The sequence below is a fragment of the Oenanthe melanoleuca genome, chromosome 14 (genome assembly GCF_029582105.1).
Source record: "Oenanthe melanoleuca isolate GR-GAL-2019-014 chromosome 14, OMel1.0, whole genome shotgun sequence".
NCBI classification, from domain to species: Eukaryota; Metazoa; Chordata; class Aves; order Passeriformes; family Muscicapidae; genus Oenanthe; species Oenanthe melanoleuca.
The window spans coordinates 1,608,718-1,631,831 of record NC_079348.1 but is presented as its reverse complement, the minus strand read 5'-3'; the positions used below and the strand labels follow the sequence as shown (position 1 = coordinate 1,631,831).

At 37.6% G+C, this 23,114-nt stretch overlaps 1 protein-coding gene across 1 annotated transcript in view; it reads right to left on the bottom strand.

The window, feature by feature from the left end:
- Positions 1–91: 91 nt before the first annotated feature.
- Positions 92–23,114, bottom strand: part of VPS35L (VPS35 endosomal protein sorting factor like) — a 43,634-nt gene continuing 20,611 nt past the window's right edge. Inside the window, exons 22-31 of the mRNA XM_056503541.1 lie at positions 22,889–22,969; positions 20,563–20,626; positions 18,490–18,588; positions 17,633–17,710; positions 16,519–16,633; positions 7,032–7,171; positions 5,785–5,950; positions 3,906–4,024; positions 1,458–1,604; positions 92–952 (exon numbers count right to left, since the gene is read on the bottom strand). Coding sequence (XP_056359516.1) covers positions 854–952; positions 1,458–1,604; positions 3,906–4,024; positions 5,785–5,950; positions 7,032–7,171; positions 16,519–16,633; positions 17,633–17,710; positions 18,490–18,588; positions 20,563–20,626; positions 22,889–22,969 — 1,108 coding nt within the window. The 3' untranslated portion in view covers positions 92–853. The remainder of the gene's footprint in view (positions 953–1,457; positions 1,605–3,905; positions 4,025–5,784; positions 5,951–7,031; positions 7,172–16,518; positions 16,634–17,632; positions 17,711–18,489; positions 18,589–20,562; positions 20,627–22,888; positions 22,970–23,114) is intronic.

Genomic DNA, 23,114 nt, shown 5'->3' with positions numbered 1-23,114 from the left:
CCTGGCAAAAAAACAAAACAAAACAAAACAAAAAGCCACTAAGCAAAAGTAGCAATAGATAAAGGTCTCAACATGGTTCCTAACCATGATACAGAAATGGTTAAAGTGAAATTTTATTAGAAATAATAACCATACATCTAACTACATTCCACAAGGGTAAGGTGATTGATTTGTATACACAAAAAAAGAAGCTTTCTCAGAACACAGAGATGAACTGCAAATAGTTTTATTTAGTGCTAGCATATTTGCAAATATAGAGGACTTTGCATAATTTCCATTTTCCTTTGCAACACTTCAAGATTCCTTCCATTTTACAAAACACCACTGGACTAAAACTTGTCTGTGAAAATTTATTGTAGAAGTTAGAACAGTAACACCTCAGCCATTTTTCTCTGCTACTAGAACCTGCCAGACAAATGCTGGCAGCATCCCAAAGCAGAGAGACAACTTTGTCTGACTATTATATTGAAAAGCTGCTTTCTGCAGGGGAGAAAGATTATTCTGCAAGAGGGATGAAGTTTTGAAGCTGTGAACTCATTTGTACAGATTATCTTCATTTTTTGTTAAAATTACAACAGATTAGATCTCAAAAGGCTTTTGCAACCATAGAGGTTCAAAATGCTGTGTACTGAATGTAAATCAGCATTTAAAATAACCACACTATGGTAAAACTGGGTACAGAAACTCAGGTTAAATTATTGCACTCAGAACAGTTTTACCTTTACTGTTCCCAAGTAAATGTGCATCACTGAGAAAGTAAAAATACACTGAACTCCTTCACTCAGAATGTGGATCAGTGATTTCTGGCCTTGGTTCCATGCTGCCCTGTGCAGGTGACTCCTGGAAGAGGCACTCAGGTCCTGGACTGCAGAGGAAGCCGAAGGGCCAAGTCTGAGAAATGACTCATTTCAGGCTGTTTGCTCTGCCTCTTGATGTACTCTAGGGTTTTCACCTAGATTTGAAAAGAAAGGTGTTTGGAGATTTTCAGTGTCTTATTTCATAGCCATCACTTTATCTCTGTGAAGGTGTTTTAACCAGGCTCAGGATTTTCCCTAAATTTCACTGGCTTTGTGAGCACTTGGCATTGCTTATTCCAGAGCTCATTATCATGTATATGTTTTTAATGCCACTTTACAAGCTTTCACCAGGCAGTTCCACAAAATATAAATGCAGTATTTCTCTTATACTGAACAAAAAGTTAAGAACAACCAACTCTTTCATTTTCCTTAATGCTTATTAAAATCCTAGAAAGATAACACCACTTAAAGTAAGAGAAGCTGCTTTTTTATTAAGAAACAATTAGAAAAATAAGTTGCTGGGGTTTTAAGATAATTTGATTATTTTAAGATAGCACCTTGTAAACAGATGAGGTTTATTCAGATCAAGTAAATGTTAATAAATAGTGAAAAAGATACAAAGAACTAAGGCCTCTCAGCATTCTGTGCCTCCCTCCTTACCATAGTCTTGGTGTCAGCAAAGCCATGCTTCTGAGCAAGGTTCCAGAGATTGACTGAGAGCTGGTTCAGTCTGTTGTTCCTTAGGTCCCCATGGGCCAGAATGGTGTTAAAGAAACAGTGTGCCAGCTGGCTCTGCCTCTTCAGGGTCTGCCATGGAAACAAAAATATTCCCTATTACTGTCCACTCATCCCAAAACACCCAGCTTAACCTCACCAGCTCCTCTGAACTCTCAGAGGTTCAAAGGGCACTCATTTTATAACACACAACAATGGTTACAGACACAGGAATACAGTCATGGTTTTCATATTCTATTCAAAATGCAACAAACAAACACAAGTAGTTGTATACCAACATAAGCTGCTGTAAAGAAAATAATTACACAAGACTCCTACATCTCCTAGCACTTTGGCACAGCACAGCATGTGGGTCTGACACACTGACAGCTCCAGGCTCCCTACAACTGCACAGAAATCACCTCCCACCAACCAACCTTGCACTTAGAGCACCCTAGCTGTGAATTTTTAGAGATCACTATCATCAATCTAAATTAATGCAACTTCAGGCTTTTCTTCCCCCCAATCTATTCTACTTGTATTTATTTAACCAAAGATGTTTCTTCTTTGCTATTCTTTCACTGAAACTCTGTTGATAGGAACATACTTGCACCATATTTGTAGCTGCTTCCTCTAAAATTGCTGAGAAGGGACCTTAAGGAGCATAAGGGCAGTTTTCCCCACACAGAAAGCAAGAGAGGATTCATTCTACATGTTCTCTTGATCAGAAACAGCTTGAACTTTACAGAACTGTCCAGAACTAAACATTTCTATTCCAGCATTGTCACATAAATGAAGCATTCTCTAATACTGTGAAAAGACCACACTGTGTTAACAATAAGATGCATTGTTCTCTTCCAAATTGTCATTTTGGTGAAAGGATTTTATTGTGAGAAAAATTTATTTTCCTTTATAGCTTTTAAAGGAAATGAACCAATAAAAGCACAAAATCATTAGAGCCTTGTTCATTTAAGTGAGCAGCCAAGAAGATGAATAATAAAAGGTCACTAACACTGAAGCAATCCAAATACCACAGTGATTTTATGACCAGCTTTACTTTAGCTTTACTCTGACAATATTCTCATCACTTCTATTTCCTCAGCAACAACAGCTTCCTCAAACAACCATTCACTCTTACAAAGCAGTTTTTATCTAAATGTCTCAATGACTTTCACTCAACAAAGAAAAACAAATGGTCCCTTTTTGTAAATAAGGAAGGACAGAGGGACAAATGTAAGGCTGCAGAGACCAAGGATGTATCTCTGTGCTTAAAATCCAGTTTTCTCTGCAACAACAGCCTCAGTGAACTAACACAGGATCTCCTTACTCAAAGCATGCTTGAAAGGAGAAAACAAAAGCCTTTCAGAAGCCATGGATTTCAAGCCCTACAAATACTCCTACCCACAAATTCCATACAGGAGTTAGATTAAAAAAAATCCCTAATATACAACCCACAATCCTGAAAACTCTGTTTCAATTTCCTTCCAAGCCCTGGTTGGACATTCTTAGCTACTCTAGAATGGTTGTTTCTGCTGCTGCTCTTCTGAAAAAGAAGTATTGTTCCCTGTGGTGATTTGTACAATGATTAGAGGATTTGAGCAAAGGATATTTTCATCTTACATCCCTGCCATTGTTCAAGGAAGGACAAACAGGATAGCAAAAGCAGAGGAAATGCTAAACTTAGCACAGTGTTCTCCCAATATGTATCACTTAACACATTCTGTATTGGCAAACACTCTGGGCTACAGGGCAAAGAGCCCATCTAAAAAATTCCATCAGATCAATCACCCCCTGCCCTCCCACTGCAGGCCACAGCCACAAGATTTCCAGCAGCAGCAGCCATCCAGGAAGGGCTGACTGGGAAGTGTGGAGGGTCCATGCTCAGAAACAAGTGCATTAAGAGAACAGTGAGTTCTCATTATTTCAGTAAACATCAGTCACCTGCCTTTCACATACAATCCATTATGCTAGATTTGATCCATCAGAGCCTCTCAATTCCAAAAACAAAATCCAATAAGCTGCCTAGAGTTTTCTTTATGTTATATTGAACAAATATACTGAAGTCAGAGTAAAGACAAAACAACTATTTCCTCCCTCCTGATATCATCTTAGTGCCAAGGATCTGAAACTTTTATAATTATAGGTGGCTTTCATTGTATTTCCCCAGTAACAGACTGAGTTCTCACTTTGCTCATTACAGAACTGGACATCCTTAGGTGTCTCCACCACAGGCCTGCCTATGTGATGTTCTCATTTTCTAAACAAGCAAAAATACCCAATTTCCTTTTGTTATGAGGTTCCTGAGGCTTTCAAAAAGACCAAGTCCTGGTCAAAGGTCTGTTTCTTCAACTCCAAATCACTTCTGGTTTTGTATGAAGCTGAGTAAGAACATACCTCCTCCTTCCCCAGGGTTTTCAGATGATCCAGGATCTGGGATACCACTGTTTCACTCAGTTTATTAATTTCAGCCAGGAACTTGGAGTCTCCACCATACAGAGTGTCATTGGAATCAACTGCAGAGATGAATTCAAGCTTAGGTCTGGCTAAAGAGCTGTACATTTATTTGTATTGAAAACATCAAATATTGGTAAGAGAGCACATTTGGAATTCATAGAATGTCCCTCCTCCATCAAACACAAACAGAACTATGTTTTTTAAGTGCCTACCACCTGCCTGCCTACTATGTCCTTTTGATTTTAGGAGCAAAACACTGAGAAGAATATTTTAGCTTAAAGCCAGTCCTGTATTCTTGGATGCAGCCAGGCACACAAATATAAGCAACATATCATATAAATTTTCAAGTTTTCCACAGAGATAGATTCCTGCTCCTTTCACTTTAGAAGAGTATTGACATAATTTTCAATGGCAGCAGCACTGAGCCGAACATTTTGTTTTATTTACTGAAAATTTAGTTTCTTTTAAAAAGAAACTGCATTTGAATTTTTTTTTTCTTTAAAATAAACCCATGATTATCTCAAAGTCATGGATAGAAATTCAAAAAGTGTATTTTCATTTTCAGAGACCTTAAAGGATTCTTGGGAGGGAGAGAGCTCTTCAAGTTTTTACAGCTTATATAATTGTGATTGTAAACTTGTCTTTTGCCCTAATTTATTTATGTTCTATTAAAAAGTAGGGTAAAATAAATTTTTAGGTTTAAATGTATTCTAGGTAAATCAGAAAGCACAAAAGATAAAAGATAATCCCCTGTTTCCAAGTAAACTTCATTTTAAGAAGCTAAGGTACAAGGTCCACCTAGAAAAAAACCCCACTGCCCTACTACAGGGGAAAAATCACTAATTTATATTTCCATGCTTGTCTCCATTAAAATCTAATTAATTTAGATTTCTCATCTTGGGATTATGCAGCTATTTTGGTCATATAAAAAATGAAGTGAAAGAAAAAGCTAAAGCCTACTTCCTTACAGAATTTGAACAGCAGATTTAGTACACAGCAGCACTTCCACTGGCAGCTATTTTCTGTGCTGCTAACTGCAAGAGGTATTTTGTCATGGCTGGTAAATCTGACACACTATTCACCAGAACTGCAGAGCACATTCCAACCTCCCCCTCTGTCAAAGCCCTGTGCAACTGAAAGAAAAAGTCAAATCATCTTGGCCTCTCTTACTTATTAATCTTTTAGGATGTTTTCAAGGATATTTATTTATTACTATAATTTAGTAATCTAGAATCAGAAAGCAAATATTCAAACTTTAGAGCGTATCTAAACATTCCAAAAATTATTACAAAAAAGATGACAGCTATTTTACAAAATGTAAAATCTTTAGAACTTACTAGGTACTCTGGATATTTTTGTAAATTACAGCAATTTCCAAAACTGAAAGCCTGCCTTCAAAGCAGCAAAGACATCATTTAAATAATGAAGCTTAGGCTTTACATTCTGAAATCTGGAGTTGTTAATAAGTGTGGATGAAACCCCAACCATAAATATAAATCAAGTTGATCCTTTAGACTTAAATAAAACCCTTCATATGCATAATCTTTACTTGAAGAGTTCACATTTAAGAGCATTTACACCAGCACCACCAGCAGCAAACTAACCACTCTACGTGGATTCAGTTTAAAGAACTGACAGGCACTGTGCAGAAGCCAGCTCCTGGATTATTCTAAGTCACAATTCCTGGAACTGGAAAGAAGAATAATCCATTCTGTGAGACTGATTTTACCACTGGTCTTCATTAATGGGCTCCAGTGATAAGACAACACTACAAATGTCCTGGTGGAAGGCAAGGAGCCAGAGTCCCCCCAGGTATTACCTTTATCTACATGGTAGATAAATGATTCTTGAGTCATTGCAGACAGCAGATGCAAAACATTAGTGTAAATCCTGACTTTGTCATCACTGTTATCCTCCCAGGTATAATCCTGGATCACATTCAGTAATCCTCGCACAAGGAACAGCACTCCTTGTTCTGGATGGTCCTACAGAGAGGAAAAAAGAGAGGTCAAAACCAACACCACAACCCTGCAAGAAAATAGGATTATTTGCAGTCATTCAGTGGTGTGGAGTCACAGTTTGAGCTCAAAAAAGCAGAATTACAATAAAATTAAAGCTGACAGCTACATTTCTTAAGTGTGCTTCCTGCAAATCCTTTAAATTTTTTTCTAGTTTCCATCTAAAATGCCCATTTTACCCATAATCAGAACATGATCCAGGCAGCTCCACAAACTTTGAAATGCTTTGTTTTGTAGTCATGGGGGAGCAGTACAAAAATTAATTGTCAGCTTCTTAATAGCTAAGCCTCTAAGATTAAACATGGGGAGGATTTAATTATTAAAATAATATCAGTAAGCTGTAGTGTATCACTCATATCATTATGAGTTTCAGAAGAACACCCACAAAGTCAGCTACAGACCATCAACAATCTTTTCACATGAAATGAAAATAAAGAGCAAATGAATATACTTCAAACTTCTTCCTCTGTTCCTCCAGGTTAATTTACAATTTCCCCTCATCTTTTAGATAAAACTGAAAATATTTGAGGGAAGATTGCATCTCTCTCTAACACTGACAGTCAGGTAAAAACTGGAAGGGTGTAGAATGGTAGTACTCTATGAAATATTCATCAGAAGAGGAAGGTTATACCAAAACACATCTTCTAATTATTGTTTTCATTCAAATGATTAGGCAACCTATACCAAAGTAACTGAAACAAATAGCAACTAGAGCTCTTTATTTTTTCCCTCCTCATGAACTAGAGTTTCTTGAATACTTAGCTAATAAACCAGTAAATGATATTTACACAATTAAATTATGGTGAGATTTCACTCAAATCCACTTTTAGTGAGAGATGTCACTGAGAGTGGCAATGCTGCACCTCCCCACCATTCTCTGTGTCCCCATTTTGGATTTTGCACTGAGTGATTCTGCAGCCAATGAGCAGAACAGAAAACTAATCCCTGCATCTCCCTCTCCAGAAGCCCAGACTACTCCAAATTTTCCAACAGGGAAGTCAAAACAGTGTGTACTAACCTATGTGCTATTCATGCACACTCAACTTACCGGGACAACTAATAATGTGGAAAAGAAATTACAGAGGAATTCCAGGAGGAAGGCGTCAGAAGGTCGCATCTTTCCATCCACACTGATCGTTTTTGGCACTTCAGGAACAAGGCTCACTGCAGCTTTGAAAAAAGCATCAGCTGCAAAATAAAAATAGAGTTGCTGTTCTATGACTCCAGCTGTGATGGCAGCCACGCCTGTGACCCAGTGGTTGCTTTGAATCTGTTTCAAATAGATTCTAGAAAATGAATGTGCAAAGAAACTGCAAAGAAACCCAAGACTCAGCAGTGGTCTGGTTCCAGAGAAGTCTGTTAATTCAAATGAAAGGAAGTTGCCACATCCCTCAATACTTCTGAAATATTAACTCTTCTCTGCATAACAAGGAGACACCATCATTTCATATTATTGCATGTATAATGAGAAATTAGCACAGGACCCAAAATTGACTTATCAAAGAAATGCTTATGCCAGAATGGGGAATCCAAAGTGGGGAAAAAGGTTCATGCTGTCTTGTCCACCAGTTCATTCACAAAAGGCTGTTAAAGTTCTAAGGAAGCACCAACAACTTCATATTCTTAATTATTTATAATCCCTAAAAGCAAAATATTAATGTAGTACCAGAACTTGGGGTATTGCTGGTTACATAGATAAAATAATTTTTTCCAAGAATCACAATACAGGAATTAGAGAAACCATCCATCATTATACCTTAGCAAAATAGCTATTAAGAGGTTTGGCAACATTTCAGATTATCCAAGTATCCACATCCCACTCAAGTTGTTGAGCCACATACTTCAAAGTATTCTCCAGAATTAATATTGTATCTTTATTTTACAGGAACAGAGATCCAGGCCATGTAATCAGCTTTTATCAAAGGCAAAAGGAGAATTCTTGGTGAAAGCCAAGAGGTGTTACATGGCTGGGATGGAGATCCCACTGACAGGCAGGCATGGGCATTTCCAGGAGCACAGCTTGCTCTGGAAAAATTCATTTGAGACTCCAAGCAAATTTGCTAAATATAGTACCAACTGATATCTAATTTAAGCTTATGAGGAATACCAGAGAAACATGTGCTTTGGAAAAACTGTAGTTCTTTTCACTCTTGTTTTTTCAGCACATAAGTGCTCAAGCACTTCTGGACTTTTTAGTGCTTAGAGCGAGACCCCCTTCTATCAAACACTGTCCTTCTTTTGAGGTGAAAGAATGTTTATTTCAAACAACTTCTAAGTTTAGATAGGCAACCCAAAGGAAGGTAAGTAATCTTTTCTGAGCTTTATTTGAGGAAGGAAGGCAGCAGCAGATGTTCATTCTAGCACAAGTAAATGAATCGCTGTCACTTCCCCAGTTGTCTCATGTGAAAAAAAATAAAAATGCACGTCCCACATCACCATACAATAAAAACATGTGACCAGACAAATGAAAAAATGTGCCTCAGAGAACAGTCTGCATACCAAAGTAGCCATGTCTGTGCAAGGAATGCTCCTGTCTTCTGAAGTTATTTCATAAGAGGATAGAATGACCTGTGCAGCAATCAGCATCCACAGTGAAAATGCACTGCCTGCTCTCCCAGCAATCACAATCCTTCACATCCTCCTCTAAACTTCTGCCATAGTGCAAACCCAAAACCTCTTACCTTCAATTTGAAAACCTGAAATTTGATTTAATCTGCTCTCCTTGCCTGCTGCTGCTGCTGTGAATGTGAGCTGCTGCTCACCTGGCTGGGCAGCCCCAGAGCCAGGAGCTGTCACACTGCAAACCCCACACAGTGGGGACACTGAGGCTCTGGCCCCACACTTTTAACCCTTGTTCCTTGCCTTTCCCCCCTGCTTCCCCCACTCAATGCAGCAAGACAAGCCAAAAATGCAATACAGCACAAACAGTTGTATTTCACTTTGGAACACACAGGAGAACTGGCAAAGGAGAATGTGTTCATTTTGCAGAAAGTCCTGCCAATCTGTGCTAACCATGAAATGGATTTTTGCTGGAACACTAAAAGCACATTTATCCAAGATCTATGTGCTTCATAAGAAGCAAAAATAAATGCATATCAATGCACAGGTTTTTATTACAGACTGCAGAAAATGACCTGCCCTCTAAAAATTACCATCCTGGCAGAGAGGTGTCAGAGCACACATGACATGCTCTGAGTTTGAGAAAAGGCTCACTGAAAAGGCTGTCACACACATGCTGTTTTTTCAAGTATGAAATGAGCATCACTGTTTAATTCTGAATTATGAGGTTATGCAATGATGGTTTCTCTGTATGTTTAAAAGTCAATTTTTAAAACTATTACCTAGAGATGTTTCAAAACAAAACCATACATCACTTTTCCTGGCTTCCAAAAGATGTAAGGAACCACGTAAAAAGCACTGAAAACCACAACAATCTTATGTTCTCGATTAAAAAACCAAAAAGAAAATAAAAAAGGCTCCTTCTGATGAAGGATGCTGTTTTCTTATCTGCCTAAAGTACAATCCTGCTTCTTAAGTGAGCCACTGTTAAAGTGGCTAAGGGGAGAGCAGCCTGTGCATTACAGCAAATCACCATGATGAAGCCTTCCCCCACTGCTGTTAATATCTTGTGCACTGCTCCCAGTGTAACACACTTCATGCTTCACTAAATTCATCCTTTCACAGCAGCTCCTTCATTTTGCTTGACCATAATCCCATAAATCTTTCCCCCAAGCATACATGCTGACCTTCAGGCTACAAAGTCTAACAGTCTTAGATATCCAAGCCAGCACTTCCAGAAATAGCCTCCTACAGAAGAAAAAACAAGTGAAATTGATGTTGGATGTTCTGCTATTGGCAATATTCAGGATGGCACATGTAACACATGTTTAATTGTACCTACACACAACTACATGGATCTCCACATATTTCTATGTATCAGTCTCTATACAAAAATTCAGCTTGCATTGTATTTTCTGTATCTCAGCCAATTAAACCAAACAAATGTAAGATTTCAGGCAGGCAAAAATAAGGAGGAACAAAGTCAGAGATGGGAAAACAATTAAACTCCTTAAGTCCACTTTCAAAGAGCAAAAGGGAGTGAGTTTAACATATCTACCCAAAGTATTTTTAGTCACAGCTACAATTACACCAGGCTAAGTCCCCCCAAAGGACAAAACCAGGGACTATGCACATCTTCTGCATTCCACACCACTTTTCTGTCTTACAACACTGTCAAACTTAATTTAATACTCTGAAGATTTTGCTTTCACATCCAACAGATGTTGGAAATTTAATGAAGCTTGTACTCCAGTGCAAAACATTATTGGGAAGCAAGTGTGGGGGTTTTGTTACCCTGTTTTTTCTGTTAAATAAATTAATCCATTACTGTTTTGACAACCAAGCATTGTAAACATTTGAATCTCCTTCTTCTCACATTGGTCAGGTCACGAGACCTGTTTTGCCACATTGTTGAAATGTGGTTTTCCCCTAATCTACTGCAAATTGTTCTCCATCTTAAATATCTCTAGACATCACTTCCAATCCAGAAACAACCAGGAATTCTTTGAAGGAAGAAGCTTGAAATTAGAAAATGAATGCACTGCTGCTTGGTGAGCTGGAATGTACTATGTTAATTCACACTATGAATTAGCTGCAGATAAAAAGGTAATTATGTGGATGAAGCTTGGCAGAGCCAGGTTTAGGCACAGCTTGATTAAAAATTGTTACAAGGCATTACTACCTAGAGACAAAGGCATATACAGGCATAAGTGGAAGATTTGTACAGGGCCCTCAGACAGTCTAAGCCAGGACACTGGACACAAGATATTTTATTCTTAAGGTGTAATCAGTAAATGCAGAGCACATCCCACCCCACTGCATCCCCTCCCACCCAGAAAAAAAAAAAAAAAAACAACCCAAAAACCAACCACAAATTACAGCCTGCCTCTCTAAATTATATGCAATCCCTAATGCTGCAGTTAAATACTATAATTTCTACTGTTATTATGAGGAAAAAAAAATCAAATGAGCAGACATACAAAAAAATATAAGATTGGAAAGTCTGTATGTTTTTTGCAGAGAGATATCATTCCTCAGAAGTCTCTCAAGTCTTCCAAAGAACCACTGATATTGTTTAAAAGTAATTAATTAATGAATACCTAGATTTTAGAAAAACTTCTAAAATTTATCCTTATAGAAATGGAATTTTAAACAACTAAGCTGAAAAAGATAAGGAAAAAGGTCCTCATGAGGGTACATAACTTAATAAAGGATGGGGAGGATGGGGAAAGGAGAGGGAATAAAAAGTTTTCACAGTGGAGCAAAATAACTCCTGCATTCCTTAGGGTTTTGCAGAGACATGTCCTTAGGATGAGCTGGGGGGTGACAATGTTTGCAGCCTGCTCTGGAACGTGGCTGCAAAGCACTGCAGATGGATCTCATCATTCTGAGCAACAGAGCAGCAGATGAACTCTAATATTAGTATGGCATGTGGGGAAAGAGCAGCCCTTGCTATAACTGTAGAAAGAGAAGCTCTAAATGGGTTATTTACACTCATGAAAGATTCTGGAGTCATTATAGATGGTTTCCTGAAAACTACATCCTAGACAGCTGTTGAAAAGGCAAGGCAATTATAAAAATCACTAGGAGAGTAATGGAAACCTGAGGTGCCATTGTATCATTTATATTGCTGTTGGGCATTTATACCTGGAAAAATCTAATCTGGTCCTAATCTCCCCATTTCCAAAAGCACAAAAAGATAAAAATGGTGCTAGGGCATGGAACTGTTTCCTTATTAGAAAAGTCAATAGTGAGAAGAAATTCTTCAGGAGCTTTCCAACTACATTATCTCACAGACAGCAAGAAGAAAATTAATCAGGGGTGCCTGAATTCTGCTGCAGCAGATCAGCTGTGTGCTCTGAGCCACTCACCTAACATTTAACATAAATGAATCCCTAAACATCAGGCTTCCAAGCAGCAGGTAACTGTGGAACTTACTATCATATGAAGTTACAAAGCCCAAAAAGTAAAAATTGATTAAAAATATTAAATTCTATTTTATTAAATGCCATAGTTTGGTCCATCCACAAGCTTTGTTGAAGGATTTATTAAATCACCTGCACCTGAAAGCCCAGAAGCATCATTCCACATGATTGTTTCCTGAGTAGGACACTTTCAAAAACAGGTCATGGGCTAGACAGACTTGAAGAACTGACAAACTGATATAAAGTACTAGTCTGAAAAGCTTACAGAGATGTCACCTCTCACATCATAAAAAGTGATTGGCTGAGATAAAGAGAGGACCAAGAAAAAGGGAATGAGAGAAGTCTCCAGCTGTGGAAGCCCCAGGTAACAGGAGAGGTGACAGTTCTGTCCAAATGAAGCCAGACTTAGCATTGCTAGTAAGGAAAACAGCCTGAAATCATTCTTTTCCCAAAGCTCTTTTGCTGCCTTTAAGGAAAGCAGTATTTTTTAAAAAGATAACAGAGCCACCATATACCACTGTCACCAGAGAAACATGAGCCAAGAAGTCCTAGTATCTGTAATTAGGAAAATCTCTTCATGTTCCTATTTCTCTGAATTCTTTACCTCAAATTCTCTCTATTTATATTCTTCAGACCTATAAATATTTCAGGAGATTAAAAACTGTTATCTAACAGTAAACCATTATTAGACTATGATTTAAAATTCCTTACTAGATATTCCATACCATACTTTCTCTAGAGTATGACTGAAGCCTTTAGAGAACAGTCATGGATAAGTGACATTTTCTGCAGTAGAAATGAAATTATTTTTGTAATCTACTAGGTGTAACTGTGTTTTAGCCACTACTAGAAAACAAAACATAAACCTAGAAGTGCATTAAACACTGTATGCTTCAGAATTAAAATCTGCACTTGCTAAGCAAAAAGGTCTGCAGCAGGTGATCTGAGGGACAGGCTCTCCATTTTTATGAAGTTTAATATTTGACAATATCCCAGTGAAATTAGTCAGACAGAATCAGCTGAATTACCTTATTCACTCAGCATGTTATTTCTCCAGTGAGGCAAAGATTTCACAGCCTTTAAAACAAAAATGCTCTTAGCACACATTACCAGGAAGTTATGTCATTTCTACCCACCTGCTGAATGCTGTGCCCAAACATTAAAAACTCATGCTCTTTTCTGACAGACAAAAGTAGCATTTCCACAGGGAGAAAATGTGTGCAATGAAAATCAAACCTGTGTCTCAGAAGTCCAGAAGAATGACACAATGGAGCATGCATTTAATCTCAATTTAGTCCAAGCACCCCCATGACAGAAAGCATGATCAATGAGAATTTATTATTCTCTGGTGGCAGCATGCAGTGCTCAGTGGCTCAGTTAAGGAAAATGAAAAGCTCATCTCTGTAAAACCCAGCACCTTCCTTTCAAAGGTGGGCCCTTAACAGGCTCTCCAGAGGTACAAACTATGCATCCAGGGCAAATTCACCTAAAACAGTTTAAACATCATTACAGATTTATTTCATTGAAAGTATGTCCTGGGATCTGGAGATGAAAGAGACAACATCTTTTTTAATACATTCTGAACATTCCCAGACAGACATCTGCCAGTGTATTAATACTGGCATTTCATGAACCCATAAATTCACAGTTCTGACCCAACTCCATTGTCTTAAAGAAAATCTGTTCCACAAAAAAATTACAATTTTCTAATACTGAATATTTGGATGAGTTCAATCATTTGATTTGATTAAGTGTGGCAAATCCAAGCAAGGCTGGGACAGAGGAACTGAGACACAAGGACTGATGGTTACTACTGCTGCCCTTTGAAACTGGGAATGAGGAAAAACCCAAGTTTTCCAGCTATAAGCAGATTAGCTGTGGCTCTCCAATTGCTGATACTTTATCAGTGCAATCCCCAGACTCATAAATTTATTTATTGTTATGACCTGCACATCCTCCTTTTTCAAGATAGACATATTGGCAATTTAGAGAAATCTTCCTATTGCCAACAGAAGTTGTGGAACTCAATTTTGTTATGTATTTAAGTGAAAAGTCAACTCACTGAAACAGCTGGATTCCCCATAGAAACTTGAAATTGAGAAAAATCCAAGACTTTATCTTGCTACAAACACCAGCTGGAATCTTCAAGGAAGAAGTGCATGCACAAAACTCATGCATGCACCTCTGCTGACTGAGCTATTGGATCAGGTACATTACCTTTCAGCTTTATTTCTTTCACAATTTTAAACCAATTAAGCTAATTCAAATCAGCATGAAATAAAGGTTACAGACAAGGCACAGTCTCCTCCCTGGCCTAATGCTATCATTAATGGCACACTCTTAAATCTTCACTTCATGCTGCATTGGTTTTAGTAGATCAGTGTCTAATTGGCACAGTTAACTCAGTTAACTGACTGGAGTAAAATTTGCTGTTATGAATTAATCAGTACTTCTTACTTCTTACTCATTCAGTTAAGATACAAATTAAACTGCCTGAAAAGTAACTTTCAAGGACACATTATGTGACTTCAGTGCATCAACATATGGAAAGACAGTTCACAAGAAATGTCCCAAGATAGTGCCTGCTGAACACATGCTAAATTACTCATGCAAGTAACATGTCTCTGAGTACAAATTATATCCAAAATAGCTTTGCTAGGGGAGCAAATAAGTGAATAACTATAAAACCTTGGTAAATTAAGTGAGATACTGAACATCAGTTTTGCTCTTGCTTCACTTTAACAAAAGCAGAGATGGACCAACTGCTGCTCTCACTAGCTTGTGGGTCTAAAATTCAGGAGAGTGTGGTTAATAAGCACTCATTTTAGAGACTGAGTTCATACTTTGCATGTATCTGCTATCTCAAAAGCCTTCAGGATGGGGATCCTGTTAATTGTTTAGTGAGTGCACTGTATTCATTTGTCAAACAACAGCTGTGCACATTTGTAAACCCTCACACTGAAAAGTCTGGACAATTGCTGAGGCCAAGGAGTCTCACTCAGAGGAGAACTGGACCACAAAAACAGTGGAAAAGCAGTTCATAAGTTGAAAGACATTAAATCACAGAGTGGGTCCCAACATGGTCAGGGAATAATTCTCAAAGACCAAATATTACAGAAAAACTGCTTTGGACTTGCTTCCAAAAAGAGAAGCTCTGCAACACAGCAACAATAACAAAAATTGACATACAAGATAAGGTAAGCTTACAGGTCAATTAAATGAAACACCATAGGGAGAAAAAGTGAGTCCATTTTATATAAACTCTGAAAGAAACTGCACAATACTAATTGCACAACAACAGATCTTTTGTGCAGATCTTTTATTTGCACAACAAACTTGGACACAACAGTCAGCTTTACTCTAAATCCCTCAGCTTTGCTGTGTGGACAACATCAGATTCAAAACAAAGAAATACAACAGTCACCCTGCACTAAAAAGTCTTAATCAGCATCCTAAGTCAGCTTGTTTGTGCAGCTGGAACTTGCTGGTAAATGCAGAGCTTGGAAAACAAGCTCTCGTGAAGAAGCACAGAACTAACACAAAGAACTAACAGCCACAACAAAAGATGTTGCAAAGTAATCCAATTTATTACTCTCACAGCTCCACTGGAACCATGTAAAGGAAAAGCATTTACTATTGGACAGCAGACATTTAAAGGCAGGATTAAAATTGCAAAACAAAGTAGGATGAGATCACTTTAAAAAGGAAAAGACTGCAAGCAATTAAAAGTATGTGCAGACTTTTGGAATAGATAACTGACCTCCATTTGTAACATGAATGAGATCACATTAATGTGAGACAGACTTAGCACTCATTCTGATGCAAGAACAGCTCCCATTTTTCCCCCCAAATTGCTTTTAGTCAGAATCTCCTACTACTTAACACTGAACTAACAGGATGGCTGAAAATGTGCTCAGGCACTTTTCAATCAATAATTCAGATCCAAAAAAAGAAAATATATTTTCCAGTCTTGATATGGTCTGATATCATGCCATTGTTTCACTCTGATACAGTGGCACATTTTCTTGGCTAAGCATTTATCATGCAGGTGCTTTTGACAAGTTTCTGCTGTCACTGACCTAACCTGGAATTCTTTTCCAGCTCATTGGTGAATTTTGTCATCCTGTGAACTACTACACAGATGTTTTTATTTCTTTTTTCAGTTTCAATAAAGCACATTATTTGTGATTAGAGTGCTTGTATAATTATGCAGGGGAAAAGATTTCCATGCTTTCCATAATTCCTAAGTAATTTAGGACAACTTACCTCATGGCCAGGACTATGTCAACTACAGTCAGCTGTCCTGGGTATTGAGATCACATTGAAGAGCTGCTTTAATATGACATATTATTATATATATATATAAATGACATAGTTATATGTCATTTAATATGACAATAAAGTTTTTGCTTTAACAGTGTTTGAAACAGAGCTGTATTTTATTTGCCTCATAAATACACATATAACTTAGGATATCAACCAAGTTATTACTCACAGTTAGAAATATTTCTGAAATAAGAGAACCTTGAAGCAGATAAATTCATGCCTTACCTTGTGAAAGGCACTGATTTGCCAGAGCAACCTGTCCAGAGTGTAGATACAGATTGAGACGAGTGAAGATGCTGCTTAGAGATGGAATTGTAATGAAGCAGAAGGCAACACAAGCCTAAAGGAAATTTTAAAAAATTGAATAAAATTTCTATCTCAGAGTTATAACAATCTTTACTGATTTAATACACAATTAGGAATCAAAATCTGTAAATCAGTTTTGGGAAAGATTTTCAATACAAAATAAATATTATGTGAAGTCCAAAATCAGCAAATTTCTAATGAGTATTTCAATAATTACAATTTTTTTTAAATTGTAACCATTACTAGATAAGCTCAAAACTGACTCTCTGTGACTGCAGCTCAGAGTTCCTGTCTCCTCAGGAGTTCAAGACCAAAAGCTAACTAGAAAAGCAGATTAGTGTCCTCAGGGAAAAAGCACCTGCACCCCCAGGCACACAGAAGCTGCCCAGGACATCACACAGTGCCATCAGCTGGAGCCCACTGCACACACAAACTGCTTCCCACTGGGGATGCACACAGCCTGGCTGCCACATTTCAGGTTAGAAGGGAGCACAAGCAACCTGGACACCCTGTGATGGCCTGTGCACAGTACAAAGCACATTTGACCATTTCTATCTAGACTCAGAGGCACTAAAGCTGAAAGGAGCACCTTATTTGAAATTCAAATCCTGATTTCAGCATATCAGCACTGATATTATGAGACACAAGTTTGAATATATTTTATACCCCATCTCCCATTCTCTCTGTGACTGAGTTACGTAGAAATTTGGTATTTTATTTCAAATATAATTCAATAAGCTGAGCTTTCCAAAATTCACACAAACACCTCTCTGGTGAACCTTCCTTTGGAGAGGGAGCCCATCTTGCTGCTCTTTCTCAACACAAAGCTGCTATTAGATGGTTTGGGTCTTTTTTTCTTAAACAGCAACATTTGCTTTAGAGAGGAAAGGCTGCTCACAACAAGAGAAAATGGGACCACAAACAGTGTCAAAAAATACTAACATACTGGTTTTGCAAAAATTCTAAACTTAGGTGGCAGCAGACAGTATCACCTGCAAAGCAAACAGGTACAGAGTTTGTTAGTCAGACCTACCCTGACAAATGCAGCAGTCTTTCTGGAATGATTTCCTTTCATCACCCTTCTGGTCTCCATTGCTAGTTGGTTCACAGACTACACACACAAAACAACAGCAAACCATTAAGAAAAATGCACAGCCTCAGTGGCAAATAACAACCTGCATGTTTTACTGCAAGTATTTAGAGAACAGCCAGTGTCCAAAGGAACCCTGATAGTGTGTCCCCACTGCACTGTTCACTTTTTACTGGGAGAACTTTAGTGACTGCTCCTTAAAGCAAGTATGACTCAATTTGTGAAAGTACACTTGTTTTATTCAAGCCTTTAGCTTATCCTTTCCTTCCCAGCTACAGTGCTGTCACCTCCTTGCCAGTGTAACAATCATGATTTCTAGCTAACACAAATGAAAAAACCATAAATAAAAATAATAAAAGGATTTAAAGGAAGATTCAGTGTTGCAAAGGAATCAGATGCTCACCTGTGACTCAACAGAGAAAAGAGATTAACCTTCCCGATCAGCAGGACTCTGCCTGGATCTGCAGCCAGACACAGTCTAATCTTTCCTAGATGGAGGATTATAGAAGAGGCAACCCAAATTCTGAATGCACAAAAGTGCCATTTATTTTATTATACATGAAATCTCTTGCAAGATAGCCCATTTTCTTTGTTGCAATGATACCATGCATGCCAGCCAAGCAAGAACTTCAGAGTGTTTAGGGGGATAAAACCAGAGATGAGATCAAAGTTCTCTTTATAAACACCTGATTAAAATACTTCAGACTTATTTTGCCATAGACCAATAATCTGAGCAGGGAATGGGAGAACTGCAAATATATCTCCATTTTTAAAGGAAATGTAGATAAACTCTGGCTTACATGAATCAGCTGGACTAGAACAGGCTCCAGATTGCAAAACATTGACCTGGCCTCAACATAGAAACTCAGCTGTTGCTCAAAGTCACGGCCAAACGAAACCTATAAAAGAAAAAAGGTCCCTAGACTTTACCACTGTATGCCTCAAATAAATGTAAAACTGCATGCAGATAAACCATAGATACTCTAAAGTCAAAATCTCCATATATTGCTAAGGAGAAAACCCAGCAGTAACAACAAACAGCAGTCAGAGAATCTCTGTTCTTTTAACTGTCTGCAATACTTGAGCTTCAGGGAAACATGAAATTTTAGTGTTTTGGTTTTTGGGGGATTTTTTGTCTATACTCTACATGATGGTCTACTTTACAGATCAAGTATTTTTCAAGAAAACAAAATGTAAATCCTAGGTTTGTGAAGTGTTTTCAAAACTAGCAGAACTCTTCATTCTTTACAGAAGAGACAAAGGTTTGGTTTTGATCATACTTAGAAAGCAAGACAAAAAACCCCAGAATACCAGAAACAGACCTGTGAATCTGGATTCAGATTCCTCTGATTTCTAGTTGATAAAGGGCTTCAAACAGAAAACAGCACTTTTCCTAATTAGACAAATGAGTAAGAAAAGCAGGTTTTCCTTGAGTTTGGTTAATAAATACATGCTTATATAGTATGGCAGAAGTTTGTAACCTTGTATTCTAGAAGTCAGAAAACAACCTCTGTGTGAGAACAAACCTCTTCCAACCCTGTAGATTTAAAACAACCCAAGTGCTGTCAGCTGGAGTGTCTCAGCTGTCAATTAAAAGCAGAGCATGAGGAACAGTCTCCAGGCAGTTTACATTTATGTATTCTATTGCAATTTTTTTTTCTAATAGAAGGTTGCATTATTTATTTCTCAACATTATGCAAAAGAATTTTTTACAGAATTAGAATATAATTTACATTTAATCCATACAGTGAAAGATCAAAGAAACTGCACCAGAAAACAAAGGATTACTTCTCACATTACAGACAACTGTTCTTGCTTTTCCTCTATTTGTACAACTGCTGATTCTTGAGTCCTAGTCTCAAGAAAACTTTCCCAAAAATATAAATTTTTCCACCAAAAAGACTGACTGTAAGGATGACTATAATAATTGCTTTTTCCTCCACATCTTAATGTGTGCTGATGCAAATTCATAACTAGTCATTTTGCTGCTATGGGAATTTTTTCCCCTTAAACCAGGAGGGAGACACATCAAATTTTATTCAGTACAAGAAATCCTCCTAAAGGAAATTATACTATATTATGCTGTAAAGCTTAAAAAAGCAAAACTATATTAGAGCATTAATTAGCAAATTATTATAGCTGAAGAAAAAGCAACAATCTAATCCACAGAGTAAATCCACAGAACTGCAACAAAGAACAAAGAGGACAAGTAGACACAGAGCCTGTCAGATCTATGTGAAAGAAAAAACAGGCATTGAGAGGAGGTGGTTAGAGAATACAAAAAGCTTGAGACAGGCTCCCTAAAACACCCTGAGATCTCAGAACTAACAGATCAACAAAAGATTTATTGGAATAAGAGTGAGGGATGGGTTAAAGACTAATTTCAAGACAAAACATCTGGGATTCTCCTGGGACTACCAATTTAATAAATTATCTTATTTCTAAATTAAGATAAAAAGAAAGAGAATAACAAAATAGTTACACTTATTTTGTATTTCTGAAAGCTGGTATTGGTTCCATTTAGAGCTAAGTAGTGGAACTTCACATAAACCAGTGACCTCTGATGCTTAAATTGCTGTTTAATTTTTAAATGCATGCTCTGTTTTACAGGAGATTTACAAACCTAGCAGAAAATGCAATTAAATAAACAACATGTGTACTTTAAACTTTCATCTTGCACCACATCAGCTCCAGCAATGTGTGACATTTCTTCAAACACAGACACTTATTTCACTGAAATGCACTGCCTGGGGTTTGCAGAGGTCTTAAGCAAGTCAGAGACTGGGCTCTGATTCAGCACCTGCTCCTCCTGGGAATGTCACAAAATTCCCAGTCTAAGGTGCACCCAACAGATGCACACAATTGTCACTCACCATTTTTATGAATCCATTTATCAGAGCTGCTAACATTCTTTTCTCATCCTCAAGAGTTAGTGCACTAGGAAAAAAAAATATTTGGTATATTTTAGAATATTGTTTATCCTATTTATCTATAGCAGTTCAAATTATATATAATATTTTATATTTTTTGTATATAGAATTAATTTTAATGTGAATATTACCAAGTCAGCCATGAACCAAACTAAATTCCAGATTTAGCAAAAAGTAAAAATTGCTGAGTGGCTTTAGATTCTCTAGAAGCTCAGACTTTGGCATGAGAAGGAATTCCCACTAATGCTTTTTTATTGTAGCAAACAAATGGCTTCAGTCTTCTGTTGCAATATGAGAACTTGAGTAAGAACTAAGTCTAAAAACCTAAAGAAATTAGTAAATCTAGTCTCAGAAGAAAATTATCCAATTAAAGGAGTAAAGCTTTTGAAATTCCCTTTAAATATCATACACTGTATAACATCAGTTTATTGTTTAGTTTGGGGTTTGCTTTGTTTAAGGTTATTTGTTTTAAACAACCTTGCCTCAAAATTTAAAAAACAATTAACTTCACCTTGCTACAGTGCTGGTTTTCTTCATGTTTTGGTAAGAACTGAACTAAACTGATATCTAAAAAGGAGTTTATTTTCAAAACTATCACCTATTCTACACCAAGAGTCCAAAATCTGATTTGAAACAAATTTCCATCACATAAAAAATCCAGTCAGTCAAACTTGTTTCACTGAAAATGGATGAACTAAACATTAAATTACAATTAACCAATACAATTTAATCCCTTTACTATTATAAGCTTGGCTCCAGCTTTGACCTTTAATATATCAGTTACCAATTTCCAACTCAGCCACCAGATGGGAAGAGAACAATAGTTTTACTATACAAATTCAGTAAGGGAGGAAAGAAAATCTCAGCATGATTAGCTCATTAGTGCATTGCCAATCAATGATGGGCTCTGAAAGGCCCAGAGGCTTGTGCTGAGAGCTCCAGGTCAGCAGCAGCTTTCCAGTTCAGCTGTGAATCAGACCCCCAACAGCCCAAAGGCTGTTCTCCCCCAACAGCTGTTACAGGGGTCAGTGAGCCCCACACAATGGGCTGGGAGTTTCCTGAACCAGGATGCAAAAACAGATGCAGGAGTTACTTCAAAATAACTGGAATTTAGGAAGATTTACCAAGAGATTGTAACCATCTTAGCTCAAGGAACTTTAAGGGATTTTAAAGGTCCCAGTAAACTATCAAATTGTTTTGGCAAAGCATCAGAGGAAGCACCAAATATGGATTGCTATAAACTGTTTTAGTTTTTTTAATAAGCTGCTTTAAGTTTAATATATTGTTCTATTTAAAGGTTAAAGTGGCTTTTAGTGCAACATACAGCCAAATAAGGTACTCTAACCCAAAATAAAGCACTCTAGCTGGTATAAATTTGAATTACATGCTAAATCTGACCTCTTTATTGACAATAAATCTTGCATTCATGGCCTGTCAAGGATGAGAAAGTTTTAAGTTCCCTTGCAGCATCTGCCATACTGAGAGGCTCTGGGCTCAGAGTGGCAAAAGAGACTGTGCCCTTACAGTCCAACCCAAAGCAGAAGGAATAAAAGGTTTGTCCTCTTGAAGGCAGGAATTTGCAGCATTGTGATCCTGGATCTGTTTTCAATCAGACACAAATTTCAGTGATTTTTGCAAGCTACCTACAAACCACAATGCTTTCCACACTGCATAACTGCTATTCAAACAGTGAGGGTGCAACAGGGCACAGGGGATCCCAAACAACCTCAGATCTCACAGTCAAGGGCAAAATAGAAGAGGAGGGATTAGGGGAAAGATACAGATGGTTCAACAGCTTCCTCTATTGAAGTTCCTAGAAATCTTCCAGGCATCCTTTTAAAGATTTCACACCCCTATGTAATGGCTGAAAACAGTGACCCAGAAAAAGGTGTAATTGAGTGTGGTAATCTGTGCTTTAGTAGCTACACACTCACTTGCATCTCAGAAATAGCTTATTATTCACTACAACTCAAAGTTACATTGGTTTCATTCTCAAAGTGTTAAGATTGGATTATAAAATGTCTCTGCTTCACTGGAAAACTACAAAACTGCTGGTACTTCCCTTTTAAAATTCTGCTTCAGTACTCAAATACAGCAGTAATTAAAGAGCAAATGGTAGGTGCTGCCACTTCACTGCACAGCTCCTCCCTCAGCACTAATTGGATTCATGTCTTAATCCACCTTGAAACAAACAGCCTCAGGAACATGAAGCCACATCAGGCAGCCCAACTTTGCATAAATGAGAGTTCTCAGCAGAAGTTCATCTTACTTCACAGAATCGTGCATCGTCTTACAGATGTGCAGGAGAGCATTGAGGATAACAGGATCCTTTGTGGGCTCCTGCTGATGCCTGGAAAGTGGATTTAGAAAAAGTGATGAAAAATCCTGCTCTGTCAAAATGGAAAACAGTGATGAGAATAACAACCATTTAATGCATAATTGCAATCACCAGCACCCTGTGACACTGCACAGGTTTTAAATTCATTTGTGAGCCA